This window comes from Sodiomyces alcalophilus (genome assembly GCF_042370955.1).
Source record: "Sodiomyces alcalophilus JCM 7366 unplaced genomic scaffold ACRALscaffold_11, whole genome shotgun sequence".
NCBI classification, from domain to species: Eukaryota; Fungi; Ascomycota; class Sordariomycetes; order Glomerellales; family Plectosphaerellaceae; genus Sodiomyces; species Sodiomyces alcalophilus.
In genome coordinates, this window is record NW_027263542.1 from 296,939 (window position 1) to 316,229 (window position 19,291).

The 19,291-nt window shown below is 53.1% G+C and overlaps 3 protein-coding genes across 3 annotated transcripts; 2 read left to right on the top strand and 1 right to left on the bottom strand.

Moving 5' to 3' along the window:
* Positions 1-6,713: 6,713 nt before the first annotated feature.
* Positions 6,714-11,602, top strand: ACRALDRAFT_2114790 (glycosyltransferase family 1 protein; the record flags this gene model as incomplete). Its single annotated transcript, XM_071023705.1, has 4 exons — positions 6,714-7,629; positions 7,757-7,854; positions 7,923-11,201; positions 11,270-11,602. The coding sequence occupies 4 exons, from the start codon at positions 6,714-6,716 to the stop codon at positions 11,600-11,602; spliced, it is 4,626 nt and encodes a 1,541-aa protein (XP_070870880.1).
* Positions 11,603-12,980: 1,378 nt separating this feature from the next.
* On the top strand, positions 12,981-14,472 carry ACRALDRAFT_1083795 (carbohydrate-binding module family 1 protein). The gene is made up of 5 exons (XM_071019513.1): positions 12,981-13,200; positions 13,291-13,539; positions 13,596-13,657; positions 13,710-13,757; positions 13,817-14,472. The coding sequence occupies exons 1-5, from the start codon at positions 13,121-13,123 to the stop codon at positions 14,293-14,295; spliced, it is 918 nt and encodes a 305-aa protein (XP_070870881.1). The 5' UTR covers positions 12,981-13,120; the 3' UTR covers positions 14,296-14,472.
* Positions 14,473-15,182: 710 nt separating this feature from the next.
* ACRALDRAFT_1083796 (uncharacterized protein) lies at positions 15,183-19,026 on the bottom strand (the record flags this gene model as incomplete). Its single annotated transcript, XM_071019514.1, has 4 exons — positions 18,180-19,026; positions 16,477-17,943; positions 15,285-15,942; positions 15,183-15,185 (listed from the first exon to the last, which is right to left on the bottom strand). Coding segments are annotated over exons 1-4 (2,768 nt in total), but the record flags the coding sequence as incomplete, so codon positions are not given.
* Between the last annotated feature and the right edge of the window lie 265 nt (positions 19,027-19,291).

The window sequence follows — 19,291 nt, forward strand, 5'->3', positions numbered from 1 at the left end:
TAAAGATAAAAGGAATATAATACCACTTTACTATCTCTTTTTAATCCCTCTTCGTCGGGTTATTCTGAATAGTATAATAGAACTTCTCGAGATCGTCCTTATATTTATACACTAACACAGGGACCTATGCTATTATATAGTCCCACGGTTTAAGACCCCTTCCTTTATAAACATCGCGTATCTACTAAGCACTTTCACGGTATAGAGTAATAGTGCTTACTATAAAGACACCGTATTAAGGCGATAGCTATAGACGTATCTTATCGTCGTATACGGACTATAGCAGTATTAGTAAGTCTTTAATACACGGATTAGCGTGACTAACACCTATATAGTCACTATCTAGCTATAAGACCTCCTAATTAGACTAATAGAACTGCTTTTAGAGCTTATTATCATAATACGTATAAGCTATCTTATAAAAATAGTAGTTAGTATAGTCCGGAAATCGATTATTATATTAAAGCGACACGTACTTAAAGAAAGGATAAGTGATTTTATTATTAACCCGATTACTTATAGCCGACTACCGTTCCTTATAGTACTAGCACGGCATCTTATTAATAACCCCGAACCCTTAGATAATTAGGGCTCTAACCGTATAAGCCCGGGTCACCGTCTTTATAATATACTCCCTTTATAGATTAGCGAGGTCCTTAGCCACGAATACGCGGCGGCGAAATAAAGACAAACTATTATTAGACCTTACCTTTTTAAATAGCTCCTATTCCACGTCTCTATTAATAAGATTTAGTAGGCTATCCTATACCCGGCCTACGATAATAGCCTTAAAGTCGCCCTAGATAACCTGGCCTATAAAGTCTAGCTTGATATACGATATACCACCTTTACTAGCCACTTTATACTAAATAAAATACGAGTTTACTTATATCTATAATATTAGCTTACCCTAATCAGGGTAACACGATAAGAAGCGTAAAGAGAACTTACTACTATATCTTAGACTATTATAAAAATATTATACTTATTAACCGCACCCGCGATAAGTCGTGTCTTAGACTAAAAACACGGTACGGGATAAACTAACTCTTAACGAGCCACGGCTTTCTTACGCTTATAAGAGCTAAGGTTATTAAGCCCCGTGATTAGAGCTTTAGCGGATATATCGATAATCTTATTATTAATATTAATAGTAGGAAGTTAGTAGGAAAACGCGACGTCGAGTTATAAGATAATATAAAGACGTAGAGCCTGAAAGATACGCCTTTAGCTAGCAGCCCTCCGCCTTATATCCCTCGATAATAGGTAATATGGCCTAGCGATTTATAGTTTAGTGACTTAAGGAGGCGTAGTTAAATAAATAGCCTATTTTAAGTTACTAAAAAGATCAGGCTTTAAGCGTAATTTATAATTACCTTCCTTATATCGCTTTATTATATAGTTATAACTATAGGTATAATAAAAAAGGTACTATCTAATCTTTTTATCTAATTAGATCGGTTATACGGTAAGCCGACTTCCGTATTTAGATCCCGCGCCTAATTTACTAAGTTACCTTTATCCAAAAACTATAAATAGTATTAGGATTACCCTTTCTTTAATAATCACGACCCTATTTAACTAATAGCTATAATAGGAACTCCGGTTAAAGCTAGTCTTATAAGGGAGGCATTACCTAGAAATATTAGATATCGATAAAGGATATATATCCCTTATTACTAGCTTTAGTTAACCCGTTTTTCCCTTTTTTCCTCTCTTTTCTTATATTATTAAGTTTATTTTTCTAATTTACCCCCGCTATCTATTTCTTTACTATCTACTACCTCGCCGCCTTTATATATTTTTCCCTATATCCGCTACCTGTATATTACCGTGATTAGGCTAATAAAGATATTTAGAATATCTATATCCCCTACCTTTAACTACTAGGAGCCGGCTCCCGCCGGTCCTATCCTTACCGCTAATATTATTCCCGCTACCTGTATTATTATCGATAAGACTATACGCCCCCGCCGTATTAATAACCCTAATAATAGCCGATAGGTATTCCCTATATAAGGATTACCGCACTATTTATTTAATATCTCCGATAACGCTGCCCCCTTTATAGGTTTTCCCTAGTAGCCGGAAGATAATATACACGTAGTCTAACGCCTCCTTAAGAATACTATAGATAACGAGCTTAATATTATCACGGTTAATATAATACTGCCTTATATTCCTATAATAAGTATATTCGCTAAAAGGCCGCGGGATACTTACCCGGTAATTTAGTCGTCTTTTAGGATATATTATAACCTAATAAATAAGAGATAGTTAGAGCGGGGTAGTCTAGAAGATATAATACGCGCTATATTTAAGCGTAGATAAAGGGATACCCGTCCTATAGCCTGGATTAGTATTATACCTTACTAGGAGCTAAATAGCCGCGCGGCAGTCTACTCTCCTTAGCCGCTTAAAGAAATTAACCGTATTAAGAGAAGTCGCTTTATCCTTATTATTTATTACTTTAAGAATCACTTTATTAGTCTGATTATAGATTAAGAGATATAGTGTATATATAGGTATAATAGTATTTAGAATACTAGTAATACTAAGGACCGCCTTTTACGGTTATTTAAGTACGCTATAGGATAGTTATATAGTATTAATACACCTAATAAGGCCGTCTTTAGCCTTACCCGCCGTTTTTATATTATTCCCGGTCCTCGCTAAACGGATAATTACTTATACGGCCTCTTCGTTATCGAGTAGATATAAGCTATTATCTAAGAGGGCTACTTATTCCCTTAAAGCTTTAAGATTCACCGGTTCGTATAAGGACGTTACTATAGAAGTGATAGCGTAGCTTATACTCGTTATATTAAGGAAGAGTGGCTATCCTGTGTTAAAGTAATTCTCGGTTTTAGTTATTAAAAGATACTAGCGGTCCTAGTAATCCCTTAGTCCCCTCTACTACCACCTCCTAAAAGTATAGGTTTTACCCCTATTAATAAACCTGTTATTAAGTCTAAGCCCGCTACCCCTAATTCCTCTAATTAGGCTAAGAAAAAGACTTAGGCCTTAGTTACGAGTGCTTCTAAGTTATAGGAGCCTAAAAAAGATATTAGTGTCCCGGTGCGTCCTAAGACACCTAAGGTTATCTCTAAGAAGCCCTTAGCACTAAGCACGCCTAAGAAGATCGCTAAGGTTATAAAGAGTCCTAAAAAGACTCCTAAGTCCTCTAAATCTTCTAAGTTTACTAGTATTAACCTAAATAGCTATAAGATTATTTAGATATTACTAAAAAAGGTCTTAGTATAGCCTAGGAAGATTAATATCTAAGGTAAATAGGTTAAGGATATAGAGGAGCAGGATAAGGGCGTTAAGATATCTCGTAGTTATCTATTCTATAGACTATATAATCCTTGCCCTACGGACTCTTATATTAGTCTGATTAGACCCAGCTTATTCTTTTAAGATAATTAGGTTTACTTATATAATAATATTTACTAGGCGATACTTTACGATACCGCTATTAATAGCTCCTTATATATACCGCTTTTATACGCGATTCCTTAGGAAGGATAGTTACGGTATAACGCTAGGATTAAGTAGGATAAGGATATAGTTACGGCTACTATAAAACGAGTATATACTAAGAAGGAGGATTATATAGTTAATAGATAGACTCTTTATAAGCGTAAATAAGTTTTAGGATGGTTTTACTAGATTATACTTAGCTTAATTAGGGTAACCTGATTATATTTAGAGTTATTATAGCTATAAGGGCGTAAATAAGATAACTAGGGCCGATTATAAAGGGGTGGATCGGAGACCTAGTGCTATATTATTAGGACGTTATATAACGTTATAAGACGCGCGCTTTTTTATTTATCTTATATATTATATATACGTGGCGACGCCACCTAGATATAGAGGATAAGGATTATCCTATATAATTATTATCCTTTTAACCCTAAGTTTTACTACGTTTATTATATTCGCTTCGTTTAAGCTACGTTGCCCTGATTAGAGCAGCACACACCTCCAGGAACTTCTTTTAAAGGTCTCCTTATTATATGTGTTATTTTGGTTATATACACTTCGTGGTCTTAAGCACTCCTGTTATCGAAGACTTGTCCGAGATCACACTGCCTAAGCCGTTCTGCATAGTGACGGCTTCGCCTTTCTTTAATAGATCTATAGAAAAAAAAGAAGATAGATAGAAAAGGATCTACGAAGTATGTATACTGCTGCCCCTGCCTAACCTGCCCTGCCTCCTAACGATAGCTTTATTATTATAGAAGGACCTACCGGGATATAGTACTAGTACTTTATATATTAATACTTCGCCTACTATTTTCCTAGGGTATAAACCTTAATAGTAAGTATATATACTTATATACTTATTTACTATCAGCAGTAACATACTGTCAGCTTTACCATTCTAACAGAAACAGTCAGTGTATTATACGCTAGTCAGTTATTTCGTGGGCCTTAAATAGCTAATAAGATATCCTATAGTATATAACAGGGTACCTTTTATAGATACTGTTTTATATTAGTTACTATAGACTTTACTGCTTAGAATCACTATACTAATATACCTGACCATTTTAATATAATACTAACCTATAATAGTAAGCGTGCTGCTTATGATATCGACTTTCTAGCTACATAATAACCAGCTACCCCCTTATATCCATGATCGTTAGCGTAAGAATACACTGTCCAGGGCCCCCCCCCTCCCGGGTAGGTACCTAGGTAGGTACCTGGTACTTTGGAGAGTCTCGCACTATGTCACTGTCCCACTTTTCAATGTCCGACTATGAAGTTGATGCCTCGCAGTGCGGCCTTCAATCGTCCACCCAACCCAGATCAAGGCAGAGTCGGATGGATGTCTGGTGACTCAACCCCTTGACCCCGTGACACAAGATATCTCATCTAGTGAAGAGACAATAAGAGAAGTGCCGTCGATGCCATCGATGACCTTGCGACACATGGCTCCGGAAATGTCCGACAGCCCTCCATCTGAACGACGACACGCCGGACATCCACCCGTTGGCGTTTTCCAGCGCGGCTCCGTGGCACCGGGGTGACGAGAAAAGCGACTCGAACACCACACAATATCCTTCAGAGAGAAAGCAGTGTTTCTTCCGACCGTGTTTATTACAGTATAAGTGTTGTGTCTACCGATGAATAGGCACAGAATATCGTAGTCGATTCACATGCTTATCGGCGGTATCAGCGCGGCATCGAAAGTCGCGGTACTTGTACATACAACGTACCAAGCCCAGTGCTTCCAGCATCTCCGTCAAAACCTCTAGGCAGTCACGACCCAGGCCAACGTGACTGCCGGCAAACACTGAGTACATGTACAAGACCCACTGCCATGTCACAGCCCACTCAAGCTCTGACCAAGTATTCCACCGTGTCGCTTGTTAGACTAGTACTCAAAGTAATAGAGCGCACTTGTGCCCACTAAGGTACCCCATACCAGAGTGGGGCCAAGGGTACCTGCCAGAACCCGCCCTGCAACTCGGCTACATCCTTGGCGGGTATGGTACACATGTCCCGTGTTGCTGTCGTAGCTTCCCTTACCACTATCATCGAATCCCAACCCCGACCTCGTCATCCCACATCCACATCTGTCTCGCTCTGTATCGACATCCATCCTTTTCCGGCTATGCCCTCGCTACTTCGAAACATATAGTACAGGCTTTGCCTTTACCACGCTATAGACTATCTAGACCCTCTAGACTCTCAAGGCTACCAGCACAGGACCTGACTCGACGATCCCCTGCTGCGGCTGCTGCATCATCCAACACCCCCACTCCATGAGATCGATCGGTCCCCTTGGGAGACAACCGCAACGATAGGGACTCTTCTCGACGGCATCCATCCATCGTCCATCACCCCGGCTAGCTTACTCTAGCTCTCATTCGTTCCACCCAAAGTTTGGCCAAAATATCGACGCCGTCCCGCTTGCCGACATCATCCCCGCCCATCTTATCATCAGCCTCGTCCATCTAGTCTATCGCTTCGCAATAGCTTCTAACCTCACCTGCTCGCCACTCCGTCCTCTCCTTGTACGAAGCACAGTTGATCTACCCTCGGCCGTTCTTCTGCCTATCCAGAAATTACCAGGCAAGTCCCTTAGAGCGTGACTCCCGACCTGCAGACTGTCCGGACCCATGTCAGACCTCGTGCCGGATACAAGCTAACATGTCTCACCGCAGATGCACGCACCCTTGACGATACCGTATAGCCACTAGGGCACGCTGCACTCTCCGTCGCCCTTCCTTTCCTTCTCCATTTCGCGACCTTTCCACTCGACCAGGCAGACACCACGCCAACTCGACACGACATTGCACCGTGTCAAACGTCGCGCTGCAGCTACTGACGTATCCATCCTCTCGCTTCTCTGCAACGCTCCTTTAGCCCAGGCAGTGTTTCCGGTGGGAGTTTCGAGTATCGGTTCCATTCAACGAATACCCTTACAATCACTTGACGTTGGAAACAAGAATAAGCGGAAAGGGAAAGAAGAAGAAACAAAAAAAGGTCACCACCGGTCGACAAGACGAAGCGTGTTGTCAAGATCCACTTAAGCAAGCCTCATCTTGCTGGTCCGCATAGGCAGGCACGTCAGTCTCACCACCACTGTGGCTGCATCCGTTTCCTGCTGTGCTGGCTTGTTATCTGCCCGACGACAAGTCACACGTTGACTTTATTCTTTTTTATTTCCCCGTCCTCCCCCTCTTACACCCAAGATGGCGCGCTCCTCTTCGCCCTCACCACAGCCACACGCCTCAGGCCGCCCCATTTCATCACCGCCATTGGAAGAAGGTTCGAGGAGGCGTGTCAGCCGGAAGCTTCAGAAAAACAGGAAAAGCGACACCTTCTCCACAACCATGGATCTCCCCGATCGATTAAAGGGCGGTGATGAGAGTGACGACGAGGAAGACCTCGTCCCCGCCCAAGGCCCATCCATGCTCATGCACATGAATCAAAGCATCTTTGGTCTCATCGCCGCCGCCGGATCCCGTGTCAACTTTCACGATAGGTTCGAAGGCCAGTCGAGCGACGACGAGGACGACCCCGATGATCCGAGCCGTCTCTCGGCCGCTCCTCTCCATCATCGCCATCGCCCCGACCGCTCTGACCGCCACATGGGCCCTCATCATCGTCGCCACCGCTCCGGTCCCGACGATACACATACCTCCACCGCCCAATCCGCCCTACTCGGCGGCGCTCCCGGGCCGCACAGGAGGCCTTCTTCCCGCAGCCGTGCCAGACAGAAACTCGCCCGCACTCTGGCCGCCCTTCCCCGTTTGCCCGAAAAGGTGACCAGGCAGTCGAAACAGTCCAGCCAGCAGCAGCAGTCCGAGTCTCCTTCCGACGACACGAACGAATCGTTTCATTCCGACGCCCAAGCATCGTCCTCCGCCGCCTCGTCCCAGGCCGGTGACCACCCACCAAGACGGGCCCCGGTCATGAGCAGGATGCTCGAGGCCCGGGCCGATCGGTCACTGCGCCCCAGCTTCGATCATGACCGTCCCCCGGAGGACGAGGACGGCAGCGACGAAACTAGCGCCTCCGACCTGGGTGTCGACACGAAACCGAGCCCTTTAGCCATCCGCCTTGCCCAAATCTTTGAGTTTTCCGAACCCGAGGAGGTCATTGAAGGTTGGTGCCTCTTTGTTTTCCTCCTGCAGTCACCTCGTACAATCCATTCCGCCCATCATCCCCATTCATTATACTCTTCTGCCGTTGGCCCTAGCAGGACCATAGACCGTACTGACCCCTCCTAAAGAATACCCATGTTGGCTCCTCCAAACCGTCTTGTTGCAGGGCTACATGTACATAACGGCCAAGCACGTCTGCTTCTATGCCTACCTTCCGAAGAAGGCGGTACGTTGCGCCACCCGCGTCGCATTTCACAAGTCAAAGCGATACTGACCCTCGTGCCCATCCCACAGAACGAAGTGGTCAAGTCAGGTTACCTCTCCAAAAGCGGCAAACGCAACCCAAAGTATAACCGCTACTGGTTCCGCCTCAAAGGAGACGTTCTCGCCTACTACCGCGAACCGTCCAACCTCTACTTTCCCAGCGGCCAGATTGATTTGCGCTACGGCATTTCTGCCAGCATCACCGACAAGAACAAGGATGGCCTACATTTCACCGTCACGACCAGCAACCGCACCTACTACTTCCGCGCAGATAGCGCCCCCAGCGCCAAGGAATGGGTCGAGAGCCTCCAGCGCGTCATATTCCGCTCCCACAACGACGGCGACAGTGTCAAGATCTCCCTGCCCATCGACAACATCATCGACATTGAGGACACTCAGATGTTGCAGTTTGCCGACACGTGTAAGATTCGTGTCATCGACAACGACGAGACCTTTGCCATCGACGAGTACTTCTTCTCCTTTTTTAGTTTCGGGAAGGAGGCCATCAGCGTCCTCAGAATCCTCTTTGAAGACGCCTCGGCCCGACAGAAAGAAGTCGTGACTAGGGTAGAAGCCGTCGATGATGCCGCGTCCGAAACGACCACCACCACCACCTCGGGTCAATCCGCCGGTCGACCATCATCCATGACCAAACGACGCGGCCGCATCCCCCACAAGATCAGGACGGCACGGCTTCCCGAAGCCGTCAAGGCGACGTTGAGCCCCATGGCCCCGGCCAGCCCCAACGCCGCGCGTCCCGGCGCGAGCCAGGACGGGTCCCGGGGTGGTCTCGATACACTCCGTAGCAGCCCCGACGTATTTAGGGGGCTTCGCCGGAGGAGGAGCACCGACATGTCGAGCGTCTCCCGCGACCGCTCTCCCCGGACGTTTAGCGGGCACCGGTCCGCGAGCATGCACCGCCTCGGGGACGTGCCCGCGTCGCCGTCGCCTCACCCGGACAAGCACGAGTATTCCGATTCGTTTGCGAGGTCGTCCACGGAGGATCCGAGCTACTCGGCTCTCGCCGCCTCCTCGGTCGAAGACCCTTCGGCCAGCCAGATCTTACGGCGCAGCGACGTCTTTCAAAACCCGACCGTCGGTCGATCCGATTCGCCGTCCGGGGAGGACCGGGGACGCCGCCCGCCCCTGGCACAGCAGCACAAGTCGGCGAGCTCCCCGGCCCTTCCGCCGACGACGCTCGCCACCTACGCCGGCCAGCAGCACCCCGAAGCCTCCGCGGCGCCGTCGCTCCATACCATCACGTACCCCCTCCAGAGGGTGGGTGCCTTTGCCGAGTACCTCAACCGGTCGGGCCGGCGGATGAGCTCCCTCATCGCCGCCGAATCCATGGGGTACGTCGAGAAGGTGTCGGGCATGTGGAAGGGGGGTCGGAAGCACTACGACGCGCCGGCGGAGATGAGGGAAGAAGACGAGGATCTCTACGAAGACGGCGAGGGGAACGTGCAGCAGTCGACGGAGCGGTTCCGCGCGCATTTCGCGCTGCCCGAGACGGAGAAGCTGCAGGCGACGTACTTTGGCTTCCTCTTCCGCGTGCTCCCGCTCTACGGCAAGCTGTACCTGAGCGACCGGTCGCTGTGCTTCCGCAGCCTCCTGCCGGGCACGCGCACGAAGCTCATCCTCCCGCTCAAGGACGTGGAGAATGTGCACAAGGAGAAGGGGTTCCGATTCGGCTACTCGGGTCTCTGCGTGGTGATTCGCGGCCACGAGGAGCTCTTTTTCGAGTTTAACCAGCAAGACGTCCGCGACGACTGCTTTGGCGCGCTGCTCAAGAGCATCGAGCGGTTCCGTTTCCTGGACGGCGCGGGCACCATCGGCCACGCGGATCGGCAAGACGCCGCGTGTGCGTTGGCCGAACGACAGGCGCTCAAGGAGGCCCGGCAGGAAGAATTCCCCGACCACGAGATCCAGCTCCCGCGGCAGACGACGTCGGATTGCCGCGATGCACCCACGATCCTGTACGACGATCCGAAGGACTCGCTCCTCCGGTACAAGCCGCCGCGGCCGCTGAGGATCACGTGCCTGACGATCGGTTCGAGGGGCGACGTCCAGCCGTACATTGCGCTGGCCAAGGGCCTGCTGGCGGAAGGTCACCAGGTCCGCATCGCGACGCACGCCGAGTTCCGGGGCTGGGTCGAGGGTCACGGGGTGGAATTCGCCGAGGTGGACGGCGACCCGGCGGAGCTCATGCGGCTGTGCATCGAGAACGGCGTGTTCACGTGGTCGTTCCTGCGGGAAGCCAACTCGACGTTCCGCGGGTGGCTGGACGACCTGCTGCAGTCGGCGTGGAGGGCGTGCCAGGGATCGGATCTGCTGATCGAGAGCCCCAGCGTCATGGCGGGCATACACATCGCCGAGGCGCTCGGGATCCCTTTCTTCCGGGCGTTCACGATGCCGTGGACGCGAACGCGGGCCTACCCGCACGCGTTCGTCATGGGCGAATACAGGATGGGCGGGGCCTACAACTACATGACGTACGTCATGTTCGACAACATTTTCTGGAAGGCGACGGCGGGGCAGATCAACCGCTGGCGCAACAGCGCGCTGGGGCTTCCCAGCACGAGCCTCGAGAAGATGCAGCCGAACAAGGTCCCGTTTCTGTACAACTTTTCGCCGTCGGTGGTGGCGCCGCCTCTCGACTACTCGGACTGGATCCGCGTCACGGGGTACTGGTTCCTCGACGAGGGGGCCGACTACCAGCCGCCTCGGGATCTGGCGGATTTCATCGCCAAGGCGCGGGCGGAGGGGAAGAAGTTGGTGTATGTCGGGTTCGGATCTATTATTGTCAACGACGTGGCCAAGATGACGCAGGACGTGATCGACGCGGTGCTCAAGGCCGATGTCCGCTGCGTCCTCTCCAAGGGTTGGTCGGACCGGCTCACGAAGGACGAGCCGCGGCCACAGGACGACGGCAAGGGCGACGATGGCACGGGCGACGGCAGCGACGCGATGTCGGGGCCAACGGCGGGCAGGCGCAAGGAGCCGGACATACCGGAGGAGATTTTCGTCATCAAGAGCGCGCCGCACGACTGGCTGTTCCGGCAGATGGACGCGGCGGCTCACCACGGAGGGAGCGGCACGACGGGGGCGAGCTTGCGCGCGGGCATCCCGACGATCATACGGCCTTTCTTTGGCGACCAGTTCTTCTTTGGCGGTCGAGTGGAAGATTTAGGGGTGGGCATATGTCTGAAGAAGTGGGGGGCTATGACGTTTGGACGTGCGCTCTGGGAGGCGACGCATAACGAACGGATGATTGTCAAGGCGAGGGTGCTGGGGGAGCAGATTCGCAAGGTATGTGGTGCACTGCCGATGTGTCGTGCATGGGGCTTACTGACTTGGTGTTCTTTTTGCCATTTTAGGAAAACGGGGTTGAAACGGCGATCCAATTCATCTACCGCGACCTCGAGTACGCACACGGTCTGATCCAGCGCAAGGCGGGCAAGAATAAGACGGCGGCGGAAAAGACGGAGGTCGATGGTGGTGCGGACGCGTCGGAGGCGGAGGAAGAGGAAAGCTGGACATTTATCGGGGACGACGAACCGGACCCGGAGATGGTGACCAAGAGGCTTTCGGAGATGCACGGCGCCGGCGGAGGGGATGGTCCCGAGGTGGGCGCAGTGGCTCTGGGAAGTCGGACCAAGGCGTTGGGAAGTCGGGTGCTCAGCGGGAGTTCAGGCTTTGCTGGGGCGTGAAGCCGTTGGGGACGATTCGACATGGAGGATGGCGATTCATTCATTCGCCCCAAGATGGATGAAAGAAGGGACGACAGGCACGGATGTACAGCATATTGTGCAGTTGGACGAGGCGGTACGACGCGACGCTGCGTCAATTTCTTCGTTTGTGCTTTTAAGCGGCTCTTTGGGAAAGGAGTTCGGCGTCAAGGGATGCCAAGATGGATAGATTTCTGGGCAGATTAATGACGAAGCGCGTGGACAAGAGGTGGGAATGGATGAGTGTACAACGACAACGTATACAGCGCGTTAGAGAGACCATGGCGATGGTTTATGCTACATGATGGTTACGACTCCACGAACGGATCTGAGGCGGATGTTGTTAATATATCACGCCGACATGCAGACATGCAGTACGTTGTACACCTGTCGGTGTTTCGTGTATACAACGAACGTACAACGTATTCTGATTGTCTCTTCTCCGAATCCCGTGTCTTGGCTATCCTCGTCTCCATTCTAATGTGACTTTATGTAGGTCCGCCACTTACATGACATCCTTTGCAGCGGCATGCCTCCCAGGCTACCCGGTGTTTACGTTGTATAGCCTGTGGGCTGCACATAGGTACTGTATTCAGTGTATAAATAGTACGCAGTGCACCGTCTTGTCACTCGCCGACTTTTAAACATTGAAGGGATGCATGGCATGTCGCGATGGTCGGCTTGGTGTTGACAATCACAGTCCATTCCGTCTCTCGCCGGCACTCCCTCTTTAAAACCATGGCCCTCAATCCATGACGGGTTCGTTTTTTGCCTTCAATGTTGTTTATTTCTGCCCAGTTGGGACGCGGTGGAGATGCTAAAAGCGGACAATCTCTGGCTCTTCTCGGATCCAAGCCTCCGAGCTTCAGAACCCCTGTCATCAAATCTCTTGGTGCTCGGACGTGTCCCCTCCACTTCCCCGTCCGTCAGGTTTCCCACATGCATCTCTTTTGGTCATGCCGCTTTGGGGGACCCCGAGACGATATCTCCGATGTCTCTCTCTGTCTCTCTCTCTTCTTATGCCAAGGACATACAACCTATATCACCAGCAAAAGGATCAAAGGGGCACCCCACTGCTTCTACCTGGTCCAAACCAAGTTCTTTGCTTTCCCTTCCCCACGCCAATGCCCACAGTACCTCCGAGCCGCTATAAATGGAGATGGGGACCCATGCCCGGCAGCCTTGGTAGCGTCAAGACAAGAATCTATGGCGGACGGACCGACGGAGACGAGTGGCCGCACTTGCCCCTTTCTGATGGGAGACGCGGCCATCAACCATGGACTGGGCACCCCCTCTTTTTTCCATATTTATATAGTATTTGTATAGGTATATATATGTTGTCGAGACGTTCGGCGTTCCCCTGATCGACAATACTGCTGCCGGATGTATTCGTGACACTTAGGAGCCATCCCCATCCCACCTCCTAATTGTTAAATCCCCCCGAGCTTTTGAGAGTTACGGAATAGATCGACGACGATCTACAGTCTCTTCTACATCACCATGCGGTCCGCCCTTCCCCTCCTTGCCCTGGCTGGTGCCGTGGTAGGCCAAGCTTCGTCTGGAAGCGGCCGAACCACCAGGTATGTCTCCCCTTGATTTCCCTGCATGCCGCTCTTATTCGACTCTATTTCTCCCTTGCGGCGATCACTTAGTTAACCCCCTGCTTTCAGGTACTGGGACTGCTGCAAGCCCTCGTGCGCCTGGCCCGACAAGGCGCCCGTCAGCGCCCCGGCCCGCACGTGCGACCGGAACGACAACCCGCTCGGCCCCGATGCCCGGAGCGGCTGCGACAGCAACGGCGTGGCGTTCACTTGCTCCAACAACCAGCCGTGGGCCGTCAACGACAATGTCGCCATGGGTTTCGCTGCCACTGCCATTAGCGGCGGCACCGAGTCGTCGTGGTGCTGCGCCTGTTACGCGTGCGTTCGGCCCTTGTCCCCGGACCCTTTGTCTTGCTGACCGTTGCGATGTGCAGTCTGGAGTTCACCTCGGGCCCCGTGGCTGGCAAGACCATGGTCGTCCAGTCGACTAACACCGGTAATGCCTGGCCACCCCTCGTTTCTCGTCCAGGAGACTGACTTTCAAACAGGCGGTGATCTCGGCCACAACCACTTTGATATCCTGATGCCCGGCGGAGGTACGAACCCCTCGTCTCTCCTTTCATTTTCAGCTACATCCCCATACTAACACGTACAGGCCTCGGAATCTTTGACGGCTGCACGCCGCAATTCGGCTTCCAGTTCCCCGGCAACCGCTACGGCGGCACCACCAGCCCAAGCCAGTGCTCGCAGCTCCCCGCCTCCCTCCAGGCCGGCTGCAACTGGCGCTACAACTGGTTCAACAACGCCGACAACCCCGACGTCAACTGGCGCCGCGTCCAGTGCCCCGCCGAGCTTATCAACCGCTCCGGCTGCCGCCGCCACGACGACGGAAACTACCCCGTCTTCAACGTGCCGTCGCCCACCCCTCCTCCTCCTTCCAACCCTCCTCCTACCAATCCTCCCCCTACCAACCCTCCCCCTACCAACCCGCCTCCCTCTTCCCCTCCCCCCTCGGGCGATGCCGTCGAGGTCTGGGGACAGTGCAATTCCCAGGACTGGCCCGCGCCCCGGCCTTGCGTGTCCGGCACCACCTGCGTTGAGCTTAACCCTTGGTACTCGCAGTGCCAGCCTTAAATGATGATGGTTACGATGTACGCACGTGGACATACGAGGTCTTTTCCGGTGCTCGAGAGGCACTGGGGCAATGGTGAAGCTCCTATTCCAGGCGCAGAACCTGCATCAGGGCAGTCTCGGGAGATCTAGCTGCAGTTTAGCATCCCCGAGTCCAATATAAGTTCCTGGTCGTTACGCATAACACTTCGCTTTGATGTCGGTGACCTATACGTTTTGCTCGCTCGTATAAGAGATTATGCTGCGTAACTCGTTCGTCTGTTCTATAACCAGTTCTATGTATAGAGAACAGCATAAACACGTTGCACGCTTGCTTCCTTTTCTATATCCTTGTTTAGTATCAAGACACGAGTACCGGTAAGATGAAAAGGAAACGGCGTAGAATAAGGAGAGGAGAGGGAATTATGTCTTTCTTTTATTCTACGATTTATTTTTGCATATTATACACCACTATTTCGAATACCTATCGCCGAGGTTAGATAAATACAAGTCTATACCATATAAATTTTATATCTATTAATATACCGCTTTAAAATCTTGCTTTCTCCTAACTATTAAATATTCTAGAGTATACTATTTTTTCTGCTTAACGTAAATACTTATACTTTCTGCGTATCTTATTCAGTCTATACTCTTATAGCCTTCTATTACGAATCCCAGGGCTCTATATAGGTATACTGAATATCGGAATCTTCCTCCTGATCCCGAGTGAATAGATAGCTCAGGACTCTTGCTTATATAATACGCCCGGTCGGTCACGTGGATGCCCGGCGTTTGAGACTCGGGGCCGACTCCGTCTCTCCCGGTTAAGACTGACCTACGCCGATGTATCGGCATCCATACGTCGCGGTAACAATTGAACAACCCCTTCCCGGTTATTCATCACGGCATAAAAGGACGCCGTCTGGCCATTCTTGTCCTCCGCCGCAACATCGACCCCAGCCGCCAGCAGTGTTTCAACGACCACCTCATGCCCACCCGCCGCCGCATACATCAGCGCTGTACGGCCATGATTGTCCGCGGCGTCGGGATCGATCCCGCTCCCTAGCAGCATCGTCACAATACCCGCGTGCCCGGCGGTGGCAGCGCATAGGAGCGCCCGCGCACCGTCTACGCCCCGCAGTTCTTCGAGGTTAGCTCCCACTCCCTCCAGAAGCAACTCAACGACACGCCCGTGCCCTGCTTCGCACGCCCACGAGAGCGGCGTCAGCCCGTTCTTATCCCTCGCCAGGACCTTGGCGCCGGCCCCGAGCAACAGCGCAACGACGGCCTCCCGCCCCCGCTCGGCAGCCCACGATAACGGGCTGCGCCCGTCCTTGTCCGTACCCTCCACGTTGGCTTTCGCTACGTCGAGTAACAAGCTGATAATGGCGCAGTTTCCATTCTCAACCGCTCGCAGAAGCGGCGAGCGCTCCCGGGTCCGTAGCCGCTCCTCGGCGCGTGTGCGGGCCTGCGCGTGCAGAAACAGCGAATAAAACAGGCTGTCGAAGAAGAGGTGGTCGAGAGTGACTGCTGCGTGCTCTAGTATCCCCTTATCCCGGGTAAAATACTCCGTCACAACGACCGCGCTCGCGCCGACAACTCCCCCGCGCCGCTCCGCCACCCAGAGGTCCGACGCCGCCTGCGTCTCGACCGCGACGTCTTCGGCCCCTAGCTTGTCGTCGTCTAGCCGTGGCGGGATCAAGTACGTGTAGTCTACGCGCGCCTGGCTCGCGAGCAGCGCCTTGATGATATCCTCGTACCCGTTGTCGATGGCCCGGGCTAGAGGTGTCCCGCCGCCCTCTTCTCGCAAGTCGACGTCGGCTCCGTGCCTGAGCAGGATGGAGACCACCTCCCTGTAACCTTGCTTGGCCGCATGGTGGAGCGCGGTTCGGCCCTTATCGTCCTGGGCGTCGACATCTGCGCCGTTTCGGAGCAGAAGCCTGACGAGGCTGGCATGGCCCCTCTGGGCGGCGCATAGTAGAGGGGTCCGGTCGAAGCTGTCCCTATAGTGAACCCAACTCCGTAGCTTGTACTTGAGCTCCGTCGCCGCCGCCAGCAATTTGGAGGCCAATGGAAAGATGCCAAAGTACGCCGCCAGGTGTAATCGCGTAAAGTCCATCGGCGTTCCTTTCGCGTCCCCGACGAGCCGCCAGTAACTCCGCCGCCACGCCTTTCGCGTCTCGCCTTGTTTCCAGAACGGACGTGAGAAATCAAAGGGATCCCCCGAGTTGCCGAGGAACGGGTTGGACGGCACGTGCCGCGAGTGCTCTGGCCAGTGGACGACGGCGTACTCGAGAAAGGAGGACATGCGTACGTCTTGGTCCGCCAGCAGCTCTTTCGGGAAAGCGTCCTCGATGTGCGTCAGGCAGGTGTCGGCGAGCAACTGGTGTCCCTTTCCCCGATCGACGCGAAATATGTCCGAGCTGCGGGAGGAGGCGGCGTCGCGCGGGCCTCTGTGTCCCAGGAGATACTCTCTCGCAGATTGGTGCAAGAGATGGATTTCTCCGCCGTGGCGGTCGGGTCCTGCGCTGTCCATGATTCGGATGAGATATCCGCACAGCGAGACGATGGATCGGACGTGGAGCTCGTCTCTCGCGACATCTTCGGGACTTGCATCGCCCATATCCCCTTTCCTGGTTGCCGTCGCTAATTCCTCCACCGTGAGAGGACGCTGGGACAGGACGACCCATTGGAGAATCACCTCGAGCCTCTTGGCCGTCTCCTTGTCGTTTCTTAACCTGTCGTCGATCTGCCCGAGTATCCTTTCGTAAACGCCGGCCAAATCCTTCGGGATGCTTCTCAGGATCGGCTCCACCTCCTCCCAGGGCTTGTAGCTGAGCTCGAACGCCACGTATCCCACCCACAGGAAGGTGCCGCTGGCGTGCGCCTCGAGGTACTCCCTGACCGTCTGCAACTGGTCCTTTTCGAGCATGCCTTGCTCCTCGAGCTCGCGCATCTTGGCCGAGATGTGCGTCTTGGCGTCACTTTCCACCCGGGCCGCGGCATCTTGCTCCAGGTCGACGGACGGGTGCGCCGCAAGCACGGCTCCGACGCACCTTGGCTGGTCGCGGGAGAAGATGAGCAGCTTGGCGGCGGCTGTGTTTCCCCGTCTCCCCCGCGAGAAGATGTGCTCCAGTTTCTGCAGGAACTGCGCCAGGTCAGTCTCGGGCACGTCGCACTCGTCCAAACCGTCCAGCACGCAGATGACGCGCTGCTCGAGGTGCCTCAGCAGGGTCTCGAATATAGTCGCCACCGACACGCGGCATTCGCCCGAGGCGGCGAAGTGGTCCAGGACATGCTCGACCAGGTGCCTCCGTTGGTCGAGCAGCTGGCACGACAGGTCCGCCCAGATGGCCGCCGGCGTGTTGCAGTCGTCGTCCCCGTTGTTGCAGAAGAAGGACAGGAGCACCTCGTCGTCGGCCTTTCTGCGCTCCATGTCCTCCACCACCGAGATGGCCAGCATGGTCTTCCCCCGGCCCGGTCCGCCGGACACCCATAAGACGGGCGAGCCGTCGCGTTCTCGCCATTGGAGATACCTTTCGTCTTGGGCCAGCCACTCGCATGTCCCCTCGGTCTTGCGCGGCACCCTCTCTCTCTGCCGGAGTCGCGCGGGCGTCCTAGGGTTCTCGCGCAGGATCCGGAGGGCTCTATCCACGGGGTCGGCAGAAACTGCGGGCAGTGCTGGTCAGCTGCACGAAGCACACGGCGCACATCATGGCAGTGAAAGTGGGCAATGAATGAATGAGGCGTAAAATACATATTGTGCAAGCAACAGGCATGGGTCAAACGGACCACCTCCCCCTCCCTTCCCCCCTTTCTTTTTCAAGAAAAGAAAGTAATACAAAATAATACAAAATAAAAAGTAAAAATAAAGGCCAGAGCATCGGAAAGCTCTTAGTGCATACCCTGTTGGGTGACCGGCCCGAGGTATGCGGTCCCCGAGAAGCTCCCAATCTTGGACCCCTGCACAAAGTCGCCGGCAATGTTGTGGCCGGACCCCCAATGGGACTGCGTGATGGACACGTCGTCCTCTGGCTCGGGCAGCGAGGGCGGCGCCTCCGCCAGCTCCCGGATGGCGTCGGCCAGCTTGCCGTCCACCTCGGCGGCCGTCACCGCCGTCGCACGCAGGCCGTGGGCCTGCGCCAGGAGTTGCAGGTCGGCCAGGATCCCCGTCATCAGCGACTCGACGCGGCTGCCCTTGCCCAAAAGCCGCGCGACGCTGCGGTAGCGATCGAGCCGCGAAGCGTCGGGCTGCGGCGCCACCTTTTCGAAGATCTTTTCCAGGCGGCAAGCCTTCTCCTTGCACGCCTCGACGGTGGGCCGCATGGCCTCGCAGGTGTCGCCGTGGGCGATTCGGTCGTCGATGTAGGCTTCGATCACTTTGAGCGTGTCCTGGGCGAGGGGGAGCCTCTCGGCGACTTGGTGGAAGGCTTCGGGGAGGCCTCTTGCGTCTTTGACTCCGCTGTGGATGGACCGGATGGTGCCGAGGAGCGTGATAATCCCCGTGACGAGGCCCACGACGGTGGCCGCTTCGGCGCCAGACATTGTGCAGTTGGTACACTGTAGTGGTGGGTTCTGCGTTGGTCGATGGGCGGTGGATGGATGATTCTGGGCCGCTGTTGGATTTAGCTCCTCAAGTCCTTCAGCTGTTCTTGGTCTCTATGTGCTGATGGGTATCACGACACAGGGAGTATGAGAAGTTGGCACAATTAGAGTTGAATCAAACGCTTTCATAAATTGCATGCGAGAAGCAAAATACGAAATAGGAGTCTCTAATAAAGGCCGACGACTTGTATTTAATACCACGACCCTCTCCTTGTTAAGCGGATTCCCCCTTATGTGTTGGCAGGGGTCGCGCGAACCGCCGTCCGCCCCTATTCGTGGGATTGCTCTGTCTCAGCGGCGGCCTCAGCTAAGCCCTGGGGCTATGGTGCGGCGTCACGGCCACCTGACCACTCGACAGAAAACGTGAAAGGATGCGTCCTCTACCGTCCGCGGTTACTCTGCCCTAGCGATT

Bases quoted from the DNA above. Each gene is read 5' to 3' on its own strand.
- ACRALDRAFT_1083795 (XM_071019513.1), top strand. From the start codon at position 13,121: ATGCGGTCCGCCCTTCCCCTCCTTGCCCTGGCTGGTGCCGTGGTAGGC. The intron at 13,658-13,709 runs GTAATGCCTGGC...ACTTTCAAACAG, and splicing joins CGTCCAGTCGACTAACACCG to GCGGTGATCTCGGCCACAAC. The intron at 13,758-13,816 runs GTACGAACCCCT...TAACACGTACAG, and splicing joins TATCCTGATGCCCGGCGGAG to GCCTCGGAATCTTTGACGGC.